Here is a 17,128-nt window from a genome sequence, read left to right as displayed (position 1 = left end):
TTTACACTAGATGATCCGGCCACTTGGGACACAAAAAACGATGAACAAGTTCTTCAAATAATCAATTCAAATGTCAAGCAAGATTTGCAAGCAGATTTTTCAAAGTCAGAACGGTACTATAAAAATGATGTTAAAAAAAACCGTAAGCTTTCAGTAAATTTGTTTTCAGGCGAAATCCCGAACGGAGAACGTTTTAGAAGAGATTGGCTTTTGTATTCAAAATCCACTGGTTGTGTATTTTGCATTCCATGTCTTCTCTTTCAACCAGAAAATAAAAGAACTTCTTTTTGTGAAGGTTTCTGTGACTGGAAACATTCATTAACTTTAGCCAAGTCACACGAACAATCAAATGACCACAGGATTAATGTCCTTAAATTAATTTCAAGAAAAAAGTCTCTTTCCGTAGAGTCCTTGGTCTCTTCACAGCATCAACAAGAGGTGAAGTATTGGAGAGACGTTCTAACTAGAATAGTGACAGTTGTAAAATTTTTGGCATCTAGAGGACTTCCGTTTCGAGGTGACAATCAAGAATTAGGTTCAACTTCCAATGGCCTTTATTTAGGATGCCTTGAGCTAATTAGTGAGTTTGATCCATTCTTAGCACAACATTTCACTAAATACGGCAATAAGGGTAAAGGAAATGTATCATACTTGTCATCAGACGTATGCAATGAATTTATTACCGTCATGAGCAACGAGGTGCTTCGTACAATAATTGATGAGATTAATCAAGCACGATATTTTGCCCTGGTTGTTGATTCGACACCTGATGCGTCACATAGTGACCAGCTGGCGGTAGTTTTACGGTATGTGTCCCTAAAAGATGCTTGTGCCACAGAGCGGCTTGTAAAACTCTTGCCACGTATATCGCACAAGTCTGAAGGTCTTGAAGAGGCAATCCTTTTGTCTCTTCAAGATCTGAAACTGGACATTCGAAATTGTCGTGGCCAAAGTTATGACAATGCATCAAACATGTCGGGCCCTTACAGTGGATTACAGTCAAGGATTAAACGAATAAACCACCTTGCAGATTATGTTCCGTGCGTCGCACATTCCCTTAATCTTGTAGGCAGCTATGCGGCCGAAAAGGCTTGTGTGGAGGTTGTAATCTTTTTCAACTTTGTTCAAAACCTCTTCAATTTTTTTTCAGCATCTACGCATAGATGGAATGTCCTAAAAGCATTAATAGGGAAGAGCAATGATGGAAAACCACAAAAAGAAAAGAAAACTCTGATGTTAAAATCCATGAGTGACACTAGGTGGTCAGCCAGGTCCGACGCACTACTTGCTTTGGTTACCAGCCATAAAGAAATCAAAGCTGCCCTTGAAGATTTGATTAAGGATAAAACACAAACACCAGACACACGGCTGACAGCAGAAGGGTTTGTTAAAACCTTGGAGAATTTCCAAACAGTTCTTTTAATTGTAATTTGGAATGATATCTTGCAAAGAGTGGACAAAGTTAGCAAAACGTTGCAAACAGAAGAATTAGACCTACTTGGTGCTACAAAAGAGCTTGAGTCTTTATCGTTGTTCTTAAACGAGAAAAGTGAAAAATTTGATGACTTTGAAGCTGAAGCTTTGAAAATGGCTAATTTAAGTACCCCTTCTTATGACAGAGCAAGAAAACGTACCATGTTTTTTGATGAACAAAGGGATGAACAGTTTGAGAAAATGGATCCTAGAACAAGATATAGAACTGGAGTTTTCAAACCCATTTTCGACCATCTAGTAGTGCAGCTCAGTAGCCGGAAAAATAGTTACGAAAATCTAAGTAAAAGATTTGAAATATTCAGTCAACTTCACGAGAAGAAGTATGAAGATCTAGTGGAACAAGCTAAAAAGGTTGCTCAGTACTACTCCAATGACATTTGCGAAAATGACTTCGTACAAGAGTGTCATCACTTTCAAATGTACATGAAGGCTGAGAAACTGAAGAGAATAAGAGACTGCTACTCATACATCAAAGAAAATAGTTTAACAAGCACATTTCCGAATTTGGAAGTAGCCATTAGGGTGTATTTGACTCTGCCAGTTACAAACTGTTCGGCAGAGAGGAGTTTTTCGGCCTTGAAGAAAATCAAGTCAGAAAATAGAAGTACAATTGCAGATGAAAAGCTAAACAGCTTGATGTTACTGTGCACTCAAAGTGACATAACCTTGAAACTTGACTGTGATAAACTGATTTCCACATTTTCAAACTTGAAAATGCGGAAGAAACCAATGTAAATAGAAACCGATGAACTGATGAACTTACAACAAAGATAATATAACATGAAAGTGTGATGTTATTATTAATATTGAACTAGTATATCAAGATGTAATGTTATAAAGGCAGAGTACAGTGTATATAGTAGAATAATAATTACAATTATAATAATAAGGGTGGGAGGGTGGTCCGTGATACCGTAGTAACAAAACCTATTGATTATTATGCTAATCTGTTATTGTTTAAGCGTCAATAACGGTTTTGTTTTGTTTTACGGTTGCCGGTTGCCAGTCCGGGACACGGCGGGTCCATAGGTGGTGGATAATGGAATATTCTCTATTTGTAAAGAGAATAGGGGTTAGATCCCCCCCGAACCAAAACTGGCAAATAAGAAAAAAAGTACAAGAAAAAGCGGAAATCTATTTCGAAATATGGCGCTAGTGGCCGGGTTGTGTTGGCGTATATTTGGTGGTTGGGAGGGGGGGGGGGCGCTTGTCAAAATGGTGCCCATAGCGCCAAAGACCCTAAAAACGGGCCTGCCTATAAAACGAAAGTTGCTGCGAATTTGCCATTTTATCCATTTCTGTACTTATTTAAACGAACATTTTTTCACCCCCGAGAAGGGGTGACTGTCACCCCCCAAGTAAAAGTAATCAACGGCACAAGTTCAACTTTAAAGAGGGGGTAAGTAGAACCTAAATCCGAATTTTCAAGCAATTCGGAGTTGACCCTGAACATTACACGGTACCGCCGGATTTCACGTTCATTTACTGGGTTAGAAGGTCTGTAGGACGGCCTAGATAAAGGTGGAAAGATGCAGTCAAAGGTGGAAAGATCTGAAGTAAATGGGAGTGAGACAATGGGAAATAGTGGCACAAGACCGACAAACATGAAAGGCAATAGTAAACGCGGCAAAGACTCACGAATAGTTGTAACGCCATATTTGATTTTTGAATTTTGATTTTTAAAATATTTGTATAAAATAAATTAAATAAAATCGAAACGAATCAAATCGAGTCCGATCGAATCAATGGAATTGAATCAAAACGAGTCGGATCGAATCGAATCATTCGAATCGGATCCAAAGAGTCCTCTCTGCACTCCTTAGTGCCTCCCTCTTTTTATTTTTATATCCACGGCCACGGCACCGTCACTAGAGCCATAACTTTTAAACGTCAAAGCAAACATAGAGGTTATAAGAATAAAACATTTTTGAATAAAGGTGAAATCGGGGTTACCGATAAAGAACTAAAATTGTTGCCTAAAAATAATGGAACTGGTCTGCGAAGTGCAAAAATATGACTGGGGCAAGCGAGGTCAAGAAAGTAAGGTAGCACAATTAATTAGATCAGCAAATGAACACTTTCAAATTGAAGAATCATCACCATATGCAGAATTATGGATGGGGACCCATGTAAATGGACCTTCTCTAGTAAAAGAAACGGGCCAGCTTCTATCCAAATACATAAGTGAACATCCCAGTGTTTTAGGAGAAAAGGTAGCAGCAAAATTTAATAAGCAGTTACCATTTTTATTCAAAGTTTTGTCAATTAACAATGCTCTGTCTATACAAGCACATCCTACAAAAGAATTTGCAGAAGCATTACATCGAAAGTATCCTGACATTTATAAAGATCCAAATCATAAGCCTGAAATGGCTATAGCTCTCACTCCGTTTGAAGCTTTGTGTGGATTTAGGCCTCCGCAAGAGGTGAGGCACTTTATCGAACAACTACCTGAATTGGAAAATATCACAAAGTCAAAGAATGAGATGGATGATAAGAAGTTTCTTGAAAAATCATTTAGGTAAGGTACAAAAAATAAAGTAAGGTATGTATTACGAGCCCTAACAACTGTTTGGACAAACGAAAATTTATTGAAAATGTTGTTCTTCACAACCGTTATTGATATAAGAACGAGATCAACAATGCATTAAAGTCTATCATTAATAATAAAATATTGAAATGGCGTGGTTTCTCTATAAACTTTGAATTGCAGTGTTGGCAGAAAAAATTGCATAATATCATGGCAACTAAATGTTCAGAATTATCTAGTTACCATGTATAAAATAAATAATTTTGACATTAACTCATTGAGTCATAAGTTTCTTGACTGTTACTTGCAACAATCCCCTAAACCACATTCAAATAGCAAATTCCCAACTATAAACAAATGCACGTGTTACTATTCGCCCGCTCATTCGTCAAGAGGCTATTAAATCTAATTTATTGCCCTAAACGAGGCGGATTCTCATTTTACAGGTCCAAATTGGTCAGTCTGTAAATTCAAATTGTAGGTAGCCTGTTGGTTTTTAAGATACACTTCAGGACGACCCTGTTTAGCTTCCTGCACATTTGTTTACAGTTGGGAATCTGTAAAATGAATGGACTTTAGTAACAAGTTCTGATAAATTATTTATTCAAAGATGGCCAGAGGAAATGCTACACATACTAAATTTCATCAAGTGACAATAAACATTGTCAGTGTAAAAAAATACAAGAAATTGCTAAAGAATTAGATCTATTGACAACATACTTAAGCATTATCCTGAGAGTGGAAGTATCCAAACTAAAGGCAAAAGTTCCAGTAGGCCTGGAATTGTGTCTGATATGGATGGACAACTACTAGTGAAAATTTGCAGACTGGGCCGTGGCAACACTTTAAGGCAGTGATTCCCAACTGGTGGGTCGTGACCCACTACTGGGTCGTGGCGTGGCTCTTACAGTAGCTGAGTAACGTATTATGGTAGCCATCATGAGTGAGGGATGGGTCGCAAATATGAAAACACATCAGAAGGTGGGTCGCCAGACATAAAAGGTTGGAAACCACTGCTTTAAGGGAACGCTGTGGGAAATGGATACAGAAATCAGGACTCAGTTTTTATAAGGCTGAATCGTAATATTTTATTGAATACATAATTTTTTCATTATTCATAATGTTATACTCGAAATAAAAACCTTTGCTATCAGAGAAGCAAAAAATCAATCACTTCAATTGGACAAAAATGATTGAAGATTTCATGGACTGTTAATAACTGGTCCAGAGTCATATTCAGTGAAAAAAATCAAAATTTGATGTTTACACAATTAATGTAGCAAAGTATCAAGAAATTTAAAAAATAGTCTTGTACCAAGTGCTCGTGATCTCTACCTAGCATGGCATACAGCTAAAAAACTAGTAAATGGTTTGGAGATAACAATAAGTCCTCTCATGGCCTTCGAACAGATCAGACCTTAATGTTATTGAGACATTGTGGTAAGATATGAAACAGAAATTGCGTAATGATCCCCAAAGAACCCTCGCCAACACTTCAATATTTTATTATTAATGATAGACTTTAATGTATTGTTGATCTCATTCTTTTTTAGATACCAGAAGTTATTAATTTAAAATTAATAGAAATTTTTATTTTACCAAATACTTGGTTTATGAACATGTACAAGTTTTTTGGCAATACAGTGGAACCCCGATAAGTCGGCCCCCGATAACCCGGAACTCCGGCTAACCCGGACCGATTTTTATCAGACAAAAATTTCAACAATAAAGATGTATTGCTGTTACAAAATCTCGTGAACCTAATTCATTCATTTGGTGACGTTAATATACGAACGAAACTAAGGTGGCCCCCGATAACCCGGAACTCCGGCTAACCCGGACCGATTTTTATCAGACAAAAATTTCAACAATAAAGATGTATTGCAGTTACAAAATCTTGTGAACCTAATTCATTCATTTGGTGACGTCAATATACGAACGAAACGATTGAATCCGACATTACTGAAAATATCAGGGTGCAGATGGGACCCTGTCGCGCAATTCGCAGCAAATAAAATAGTCGTATGTTTTTTGCTTCATTTTATTTCGGTTATACATACGCATTTTCAAGGTTCACGAGGTTTTGTACCAACTCTATGTAATATAATATTTGAGAGATAATGGGTACTTGTGTAATTTGAACTACATATACCATTACAAAGACCATTAATATTCTTTTTTTAACAATGGTCTTAGTCATCACTGTTATTAAATAACATAACATCAGAGACGGTATTGTGTGTAGTAAAGTCGTATTGTTCGCTTCCAATCGTTCGTAAATCTATTCAGATTTTGTGTGCGTATTTTTGTCTATAAGGGCAACAAAACGTAAAAATGTTGTAGTGACAATGGAAAAGAAACTAGAAGCATTAAGTAGAATTGATAAAGGTGAATCTTGCAGCATTATATGGTGTCGGTACATCTACAGTATCGGATTGGAAGAAAAATAGAACTAAAATCGAAGATTTTTTTTTTCAAAATTTTAACAAAAGACAGTTTGGACAATCGGTGCAAAGCTAATAAAGCTAAGAATGAGACTCTTGACGACGCTTTGTATGTGTCGTTTTGTGTGGAATGCGAACGTGGTTTACCAGTGTCTGTGTGACAATTATAACGGAGTTTATCTGTAAGCATACCATATTTTATTAATTTTTACCATTTTCTCCGGCTAACCCGGATTTTCGATAACCCGGATAGGCCGCGGTCCCGATTAATCCGAGTTAACGGGGTTCCACTGTACTAATAAATTTGTGAAAGCAAATTATATTCTAAATAAAAATTAAAAAGCATAATATTGAATTAAAGTTATTTTTTTATTTATTTATTGCTAATTGACAATCTACTTCAGTTACGTAATAAGAAAATATGATGTACTTATGTTCTGAATTAAAGTGGCATATTGTATTAAGTCACTATTACAGGACTTTACCCATTGTTCTTCTTATTATAGTCGATTCGCTACTCTGAGACACAACTGTCTACATTACAATCACAATAAAAAAGCACCATATAGAAATAAACAAACCAAAACACATTGAATGTTCGAGGAGCACTACCAAATCATGATTTGGGAGTGCTCCTCAGAGTTGTGTCTCAGATTAGCGAGTCAACTATAACTACTATTTTACTTATTTCAGGTCAATATTAACATGTGATAAACAATTAATCTCATCTACTATAAAATCATTACAAACCAAATTTAAGGAGCTAAGCTCATGTGATCAAACGAAGTATCATGTATCACTGTTTGATCGCCTTAATTGTCAATTTCCCAATGATAATGGAGTGCTGATGGTCTATTTCTTAAATTACATAAAGCTAAAACCATCTGAAGCCATTTTTTTAGCAGCCAATGAGCCACATGCATACATTTATGGTGACTGTATTGAAGTCATGGCTTCCTCAGATAATGTAGTGAGAGCTGGATTGACACCAAAGTTTGTTGATGTCGAAACTCTACTGAGCATGTTGGAATACAAGGGAGGTAAGAACAGGCAATTATTGAGTTTGTTACATTTTTCTTGTGTTTAGTGTTATGTTTATAATTAACTTTTTATATTGTCATCAGAAACTATTAATTATAGGAAAAAATAAGAAGAAGACTCATAAGGGTTGTCTTCTTCTTCTTAAGGTGCCGAGCCCGCTTGTCGATCAATAATTCTCTTATTTACAGCCGCACAAAAAAGTTCAGTGCTAATTTTCCCAAACCATTGGCGTAGCTTTTTAAGCCAAGAAATTGTACGGCGGCCTACACTTCTTTTTCCCATTATTTTACCTTGCATGACAAGGTGAAGTATGTCATATTTTTCTGGGTGACGCATTATGTGACCAAAGTATTGCAATTTGTGCCTTTTAACCGTGTTCACTACTTCGCAACTTTTATTCAAACGTTGCAAAACCCTTTCGTTTGTGACTCTTTCTACCCAACTTATCTTCAGAATACGGCGGTAGACCCACATCTCAAATGCTTCTAGGTTTCTTAAAAGCGATTCTGTCAGGGTACATGTTTCAACCCCGTAAAGTAGTACTGGGAATATATAACATCGAACCATTCTTATGCGAAGTTCCAAATTTAGATCATGACTGCACAGGATTTTCTTAAATTTCATAAAACTTGTTTTTGCTTTGGCAATTTTACTTTTTATTTCTGTACTAGAGTTCCAGCTTTCATTAATATGAGTACCCAGATATACAAGATTACTTACTCATTCAATTGAATCATTACCGATTGTTATGTTATAGTTATTATTATTTACAGCTGCCTGTTTACTAATGACCATAAACTTTTGTTTTTATTGCGTTGAGTTTGAGTCCATATATCGGGCAGAACGCCACCATTCGGTTCAATAACGCTTGCAGATGTTCAATTGATCCTGTCACTAACAAGGTGTCATCAACGGTTGTATTTGGGTATAATCCTCCAACATTCAAAAAGGTTTAGCTCATGATATTCATTTTTGGATGTAGGCCAGTCAATTGTCAAGCAACCTGTCATTAATTTTACGAAAAAAGTTTTTCTTTTTCATTTTTACGAATAAAGCTCTGCGTGGTCTAAAATAAAACCTAAGTTGCAACCATCAATTTATCAATTATTGTTATCAATATTTTACAAGGTTTATCAAAAATACATGAAATTTTGCTCAAGAGTAAAATATCTTTTATATTTCACAATATCGAAATTGTTATTATGAAAAGTTGTTTTAAATTAAAAAAATGGAAATTTTTCACAAGTACTGATACCCAACATCATTTTTATTTATTACAAATATGATAACTCTTCAGTTATGATAAAAATAATAAGCAAATTTTCACAGAACAAAATACATTAAAAATCTAATGAACTTAAAGAGTAATATATTAGGTCAATTATTGACCCTTTTTTCTATCGGAACGGAAGAGTTATCGTATTTGTAATATTGAGCGAAATTCATATTTTTTACATACCTCATATCTTGATATTTGATGGCTACTTCTTAGGGTTTTCAATAAATATGCAGGGCTTTTTTTATGAAGAATAAACTTTTTCATAGAATTTATAATAAGAGTTATCATATTTGTAATAATATGGGCATAGGTAATTTGAGAAAAAATTATAATTTTTTTTCACTTAGAAGAGTGTAATTGCAATACAGTTTTTATTTCCAAACAACTTTTGTTAATAACAATTTTCGATGTTGTGAAATATAAAGGTACTTTGAGCAAAATTCATATTTTTTACATACAGTCGGAAAAATGAAAGAATACGCATGAACGATCACATCAATCACTTATTTTGTATTTGCTGTCTTTTTCTATAACAAACATTTGTTATTTATAGAAAAAGGAAGGAAATACAAAATAAGTGATTGATGTGATCGTTCATGGGTATTATTTCATTTTTCCGACTGTATCTAGTATAAAATTAATAAAATGTGATGTATGGTGGTTGCATTTTAGGTTTTTGATTTTATACCATGCAGAGAATTTTAAGAAAAATAACTTTTATTTATAAAATTAATAATAAAAGAATTATCATATTTTTAATAAATAAAAATGATGTTGGGTATAGATAGGTCATTTTAGAAAAAATTGCTTATTGTTTTTTCAAGTAGAAGGAATTGCATATTAAAACAGTTTTTAATTCCAAACAACTTTTCTTACTTACCATTTTTGACATTGAAATACAAAGCTGAAATGCGCGAAATAGTTTCTATTTTTTAAGAATACATTTTTTCATAAAATTAATAATATGAATGTTATACGTATCAGGTAAACATATAAAATATAACACATTTTTAGATATTGCTGAGGAAAAACTCTTCAAACCAGTAAATGAAGATGAATATACAAGACTGTTCAGACCTCCAGTGCCAGATTTTGCAGTAGTAGAAATTCGAATTCCAAACTCTGTCAAACTGTACAGAACAATAAAAAGGGACAGTGCTAGCATAATAATTATTATGGAAGGTACTGGAAAAAGTAAAAATAGAGAAATAAAGCCGGGTCTAGTATTATTCTTAGCAGCTGATGAAACATTTGAGATTTCTGAAATATCCTCATACACAGAATATTTGTTAATGTACCAAGCATTTGCCAATTTGTGATAAATAAAGTATCAATATTATTTTTAAATGACTAATTAGTATTTTATTAGCCATGCCAAGATATTTTTAAATTGAGATTTGAATAGTATTGTCAATGAAAAGTATTTGTATTAAAATGTTAAAAATAAGCTTTTTATATGGAAATAAAGTAAAATGGAAATAAAAAAACCTCGATTTGATAAGATAATGTTATAAATACACTCGCGATCATAAAAAGCGGGTCACTCGATGTGTTATGCAAGTTAGATGTCTCGAATTTTCTAAACCAGTTGCCCGATTTGAGTGATTTTTTTAGTATGTTATAGCCTTATTCTTTAGCAATATCGCTATAATAATATTGTTGCTAGACCGGTAAATTGTCATTGTATACCGGGTGTAACAATCATACTTTGTTTATTCCTAAAAGTTCGGAACACCCTGTGGAATGTTTTAGCCTAGATAAAATATTGAAATTAAAACTCAATTGTAGCCTTAGGCTCTCTTAACATTTTCTTTTTTGATTTATTTGTTTATGTAGGATAATAAAAAAGTTGAACACTTTAATAACTAGCCATGTTCTTTATCAATACAGGGTGTTTCTAAATAAGTGCGACAAACTTTAAGGGGTAATTCTGGATGAAAAAATAATGACAGTTTGCTTTATAAACATATGTCCGCAAATGCTTCGTTTCCGAGATACGGGATGTTGAAATTTTTCTTACAAACTGACGATTTATTTATTGCTCTAAAACCAATAGAGATATGCAAATAAAATTTGGTAGGTTTTAAGAGGCAGTTATTGTGCATTTTTGGCATACAATTAATAATTCTATATTCACCATTGGCGTGCATACGGGTATAAACATTTTAGATACATCCCGTATGCACGCCAATGGTGAATATAAAATTCTTAATTGTATGTCAAAAAATGCGCCATAACTACCTCTTAACATCTACCAAATTTCATTTGCATATCTCAACCGGTTTTAGAGCAATAAATAAATCGTCAGTTTGTAAGAAAAAATTGTACATCCCATATCTCTAAACCGAAGAATTTGCGGTCATACGTTTATAAAGCAAACGGTCATTATTTTTTCATGCAGAATTGACCCTTAAAGTTTGTCGCACTTATTTAGAAACACCCTGTATTGATGAAGAACATGGTTAGTTGTTAAGGTGCCTAACTTTTTTATTATCCAATATAAACAAATAAATCAAAAAAGAAAATGTTATGAAAGCCTAAGGCTTAAATCGTTTTAATTTCAATATTTTATCTATGCTAAAACATTCTACGGGGTGTTTCGAACTTTGAGGAATAAACAAAGTATGATTGTTACACCCGGTATACAATGACAATTTACCTGTCTAGGAACAGTATTATTATGGCGATATTGTTAAAGAATAAGGCTATAACATACTAAAAAAATCACTTAAATCGGACAACAGGTTTAGAAAATTCGAGACATCTAACTTGAATCGAGTGACCCGCTTTTTATGATCGCAAGTGTAGTTGTTTTGTATTTAAGCTTGATAGCCATAGGCTTGTTGATTGTTTAAATTATTTAATGCAAATTTTTTCCACTATCAAAGTAGGAATAATCTTTACATACATTTTATGTTATTATGTACAAGTAAAAATAGTACACACAAAAAGCAGGAAAACCATTAATGCTTTCGCTTTAATATACAAATACTATACCTATAATAATTTATAGTAGATTCCATATATGTATAGAGACAGGCGCGGATCTAGAAATTATAAGGTTTGTTCCAACTAGCGGTCAAACCAGTCAGAAACTATCAGCGAATAGTCGACCAGCGCGAGTACAGGGGATAGCACTGATGACTGTATTATGTTCTCGTTCTGGCCAACTGTTTACTGACGATTTCTGACTAGTTTGACTGTTGGTTGGAACCACAGTATAAAGAGGGGTAGCACCACTCTCCGAAAAATTGGAAGTAAAATCTGTAGTCGCGCATGGCGACCGCGCAATGTTCTTAGTCGCTTTTGCCCCATTCTCGCATTGCTAGTCGCATAGAAACGTACGGGTTTTAACAGGGAAAATCCGCATCCACCACTGGTGAATTATCAATTGCGTACTGCCGGTATTACTTCTTGAGATCAAAGTGCCTACAGAGAAGTGGTTTTACTGCCCCTCTTTATACTGTGGTTGGAATAGACCTATTTTTATCCAGATTTAGCCATACGGCGCATGCTCCCTCTAAAGGCTCCGAGCACAGTGCGGCCCTAGTATAGCTTGTAGTTGTCGTTGTCAAGCATTCTATTAGAGACGTATTGATAACAACGGAAATGGTCGGTTTGAAGTCCCACTTTATTGCTTAATTCCTGGTGAATAATTTTTGCTACTGAGTCATGGCGATCTTTATAATCAGGATCAGCTAACGCCTGGGAGCCCGCGGTAAGATGTTGGATATTTTCTTTTTGCTTGGCATCCATATCGGCATTTGTCATTTTGGACTTGAGGAGTTTCAGGTAATTTTTAGTTGGAACCTGAACTTGAATAGCCAGTAGGAAACCCTCTGTTCCTCATGTACTAAATGTAAACCGTCCTTCCTTACATCAACCAATAGTTCGAAGCTATATTGGCGACATGTTCTTGGCTGATCTCATGATCACCATGATGACCAGATCATATCTAATGATCTGGTAATGCTATATCATATCAACCAGCTTTTTATTAATTACCTTTTGATAACTGTATAAAATGGGTTTCAATAGATTTAAAGCATATCAACTAGCTCTTTATTAACTGCCTTAATAAATTTAGGAATATGTCTTTCGATAGATTATCTTTAATGTAATATACTTAATATAGTGTATACATATTTTATTGTTAGTTGTTATGATATTAGATTAGATAATAAATATAAACTCGGCTTCCTTGGAGTCTTTCAAATTACTAATTGGAAACAGCACTGAATTTAAAATAAAATAATTCAAACTTACATGCTCTAAGTCATTTTCTCCCTCATCGGATGGCAAACCCAGCCAATAGGTTGACGTCAATCTTTCGTCACAAGCATCTGCAGAACTAAACACCAGTCGTCTAGAAAATTGAGTCAGAAGAGTTTCTGGAGCTGGTAATATTATTTCCCCGCACATGACAGGCTCTTTGTTGGCGTCTGGAGTGTCTTCTTGTAATATTTTGAGTAAGGCAGTCAGTCCTTCCAAAAAGCTTTCGAAAGGGTTGTTTTCATCTACTGTTTCCTGCAAAATAATTAAATGGGTATAACATTTGGAAACGTTGTTAAAAAGAACTTAAATAATGAAGCTCTAGGCAGCTGCATGCGTAACGTTTTTTAACCGAACGGACGGGAAATTGTCCAAACAAAAAAAAACATGCTCAAAGTGCCTTGCAACTACAGAGTGAGTTTTATGTATGGAACGCCTCAATTATCTCGGAAATGGCTTGCACTATTTTTATAGATTTTGGTGGGTAAGGGTCTTCCAGTGCGGCCGATATTATAGTGGTATTTACATTATTGTCAGATCTTCCCCTTTTCTGGAAACCTAATGAAATTTTTTACTTCAAATAGAACACACTGTATATTTTTTGCGTTTTGAAGTCCTTAAGAAATACTGATTATTTTTCATGTAATATTCCCTATACCTAAATGCCATAATTTCGGATTTATTGCTACATTTATTTAAAAAAAATTAAAAAATTGAAGAAAAAAAATCTTGTGTGTAAAAGGTATATTTATTTGAAAACCCCAATAAAGGGCTACATTAAAAAATTAGGGTTTTCAAATAAATATACCTTTTACACAGAAGATTTTTTTCTTCAATTTTTGTAATGAATGGTATACAGCCAGCTACAGGAAATTTTTCCTTATGGAAAAAAAATTAAACAAGGTATAAAATAGTATATTACTTTATGAGGAGGAGAAGCATGACTTTTCTTGACGCGCCCGATATTACGCACCGAACGAAGTGAGGCGTGTAATAGAGGGCAAGTCAAGAAAAGTCGCTTCTTTGCCGAATAAAGTATACTATTTTTTCTTCAAACGTAGCAATTTTCAACCATAAATAGTACAATTCATACGCTATTTTTACTCGAAATTAACTGTGACAACTATCAAAGTCGTCTAGATGTTAGAAATTAAAATAATTACCGAAGCGTCATGGGAATACATTCGATCAGCGCAGTAGCCCAAAAAGTAGCTAGTTATTTAAATTTAAACGATGCAAGCGCATACACGGGTCACTCTTTACGACGAACTTCAGCAACACTTTTAATTGATGGAGGCGGAAATCTAGAATGCCTCAAACGACATGGGGGCTGGAAATCAAGCACGGTTGCCGAAGGATATATAGAGGATTCAATAAGAAATAAGAACGATAATGCTCAAAAAATTTTAAACCCTCACGATTCGCCAACATCGGGAATGATTGCTGAAAGTTGTGCTCGACCATCAGTATCAACAATTACCAATGCGTATCAAGAGTCGGGAACATTTTTGCACGGTTTCAATTTTGAAAATGCCTCATTAACTAATTGTACTTTTAATATTACTATAAATAAAAATGATGTTTAATTGTTGTTAATGACATTTGTATTGTTGCTTTGTGACATGTTTCATATTGTTGCCATGACAACATTTTTCCCTCCGCCGTAAAGAAATGGGAAAAAAAACTGCTGCCGGCGGAGACATCAAACTTTGACAGGATCAAGTTAGATAAGTAATGTCATCACTATTTGACGTTTGAAGAAAAACAAATTTTTCGGACCAGGCAGGAAATACTTTAGGTTCTTCGGATCATTGGGAACAATTTAAAAAAGTCTTTCGTAATTTTTGTCTAAAGTTGATCGTTTTCGAGTTATAAACAATTTAAACTTAAAAAAAAAGAAAAATTACGATTTTTAAGGCTCAAACACAAGTAAAAAATTTTATTTTTGAAATTACGATGTGCTTAAATTTAAGATCAAATCTTATTTTATCAGTTCGCAATAAGTAATTTGGGCTTATTTAATTTTAAATCATTGTTTTTTAGTTGTTAATGCAGCCAGATCGCCCGTTCTCTCATAAGCGCTTCGTTAACAATTAAAAAAAGGTATTAGAATACAACATGCCAAAAATTCTTAGAGAGAGCTGATAGAAGAAGGTTCGAAATTAAATTTAGGTACTTCGCAATTTTAAAAATTATATCTTTTGCTTGTGTTTTCGAGCCTTGAAAATCGTCACTTTTCATTAAATGATCCAAAGAACCTAAAGTAATGTTTGCCTGCGTAAAAAAAAATGATTTTTATAATTTGTTTTATTTTTTTTTTAAATAAATGTAGCTCAGAGTATTGTAACTGTAATAACTCCGAAATTACCGCATTTAGGTATAGGGAATATTACATGAAAACTAATCAATATTTCTTAAGGACTTCAAAACGCAAAAAATATACAAATTGTTTAATTTGAAATAAGACAGTTCATTAGGTTTCCTGAAAAACGGAAGATCTGACAACAATGCAAACACCACCATAATATCGGCCGCATCACACGACTATGATTCACTAAAATCTATAAAAATCGTACCAGCCGTTTCTGAGATAATTGAGGCGTTCCATACATAAAACTCACTATGTATATAGCACAAATACTCATCAGATTTCCCAAACTTTACGTTTCATTTCTTTCCCCAACTTCGCTGAATATTGTTAGCATCGAACATTCTGATTCAATGATTCTGAACAAGATGTAACTACAAGAATTGCGCAAATGAAATGGAGCTGGTTAGGACACTTGGCACGACCAGGCTACGAAAGATGGATAAGAAACTGACTGTACCGGGTGTCCCAATAAGAATGGCTCTCGGCCATATCTCAGGAACCGTTTATAGTAGAGCTTTGAAATAAAAAATTTTATAACAAAAGTTGCCTCAGGAAAAGCCTGGAAATTATTTTCATAATTGTGGGTCCACCGCTAGAGGGCGTAATTGAATATCAAAAATAAAAAAATCTAAATTTTACAAAATTTTCCACTGGAAATCCGATTATTGTATTCTTCATCAAATTCTGCGCATATTTGATTTAACAAGTTTAACTCTACTTTGCAAATAAGAGGTGGGGGTGAGTGAGAACCTTGTTATGAAAAAATGGCTGTAAGTCCGGTTCTGCTAAATCAAATTTTGAAAACTGGGTCTTGTTGAAGACAGATCTTTTTCTTCAATGTAAGCGTGATAATTTTGAACCATCCTAATAAGTAATAAGCCAGCTGGGAGGCCTTATTTAATTTTTTCAGAAATCTAGTTTTCTTTGGAAAATATTAAATACAAGTATGCATTTTTAATCATACTTTATAAAATTAGATTAAATTAGCAATAGAATAGCGAAAACCGCATGTCGATACCTTTTTTCTATCTCAAGATATCCCGAGAAACGTGTAAATTTTATACATAACTGTTACTGTCACCGGTAAACTAAGTTAATGAAAAGTAGTGTGCTGTGGAAAAAAACAAAATAACATTTTCCAGATGTCAACGTATAAAAATATAATTAATTAAAAGAACAATATACAGAGAAACAATACTATTAAAACTAAATATAACACAGAACAAAAAGAACTACTTAGTGACGACCTAAGTATTCAAATTGTTGCCCATCATACACTACTCTAGAATACATTATCCAGAGAATACTAAACGCCATTCAAAGCATATCGAGAGCAGAAATTGAGACTGCTGTTCAATCTAATCTTGAAAGAGTAAATGTTTGCAACGAAAATGATGGGCAAAAATTTGAACGTTTATGTCATCACTAAATAGTTGTTATTATTTCTTTGTAATAGGGCTTTTCAACGCTTCTCATTTGTTTCGAGCCTCTGTCATATGCCGTATAATCCGTGTATAATATTAATATACGAGATATGAACGAGGCTCGAAACAAATGAGAAGCGTTGAAAAGACCTAATATACGTTGACAGCTGGAAAATGTTTCTTTGTTGTTTAAAGAGCACACTACTTTTAATGAATTTCGTTTACCGGTGACAGTAACAGTTATGTTTTTAAATTTACACGTTTTGTAAGATA

At 34.1% G+C, this 17,128-nt stretch overlaps 2 protein-coding genes across 2 annotated transcripts in view; one reads left to right on the top strand and one right to left on the bottom strand.

Annotated features, from left to right (window-relative positions):
* LOC114335229 (protein virilizer) overlaps nucleotides 1–17,128 on the bottom strand; it is a 61,336-nt gene that overhangs the window by 17,109 nt on the left and 27,099 nt on the right. The window contains exon 6 of the mRNA XM_028285427.2: nucleotides 13,055–13,315. Within this exon, the coding sequence (XP_028141228.1) occupies nucleotides 13,055–13,315 (261 nt within the window). The remainder of the gene's footprint in view (nucleotides 1–13,054; nucleotides 13,316–17,128) is intronic.
* LOC114335230 (mannose-6-phosphate isomerase) lies at nucleotides 3,394–10,142 on the top strand. Its single transcript, XM_028285429.2, has 3 exons — nucleotides 3,394–4,015; nucleotides 7,162–7,508; nucleotides 9,803–10,142. The coding sequence occupies exons 1-3, from the start codon at nucleotides 3,480–3,482 to the stop codon at nucleotides 10,105–10,107; spliced, it is 1,188 nt and encodes a 395-aa protein (XP_028141230.1). The 5' UTR covers nucleotides 3,394–3,479; the 3' UTR covers nucleotides 10,108–10,142.

Source organism: Diabrotica virgifera, chromosome 7 (genome assembly GCF_917563875.1).
Source record: "Diabrotica virgifera virgifera chromosome 7, PGI_DIABVI_V3a".
Lineage (NCBI taxonomy): Eukaryota > Metazoa > Arthropoda > Insecta > Coleoptera > Chrysomelidae > Diabrotica > Diabrotica virgifera.
The sequence above is the reverse complement of the archived record's forward strand: the minus strand, read 5'-3'. Positions and strand labels throughout refer to the sequence as shown.

What these genes read in the sequence shown, in the direction of transcription:
- LOC114335230 (XM_028285429.2), top strand. Translation starts at nt 3,480, where the DNA reads ATGGAACTGGTCTGCGAAGTGCAAAAATATGACTGGGGCAAGCGAGGT. An exon ending in TTTCTTGAAAAATCATTTAG is followed by an intron (nt 4,016 to 7,161) that starts GTAAGGTACAAA and finishes TACTTATTTCAG; the next exon opens with GTCAATATTAACATGTGATA. An exon ending in CATGTTGGAATACAAGGGAG is followed by an intron (nt 7,509 to 9,802) that starts GTAAGAACAGGC and finishes ACACATTTTTAG; the next exon opens with ATATTGCTGAGGAAAAACTC.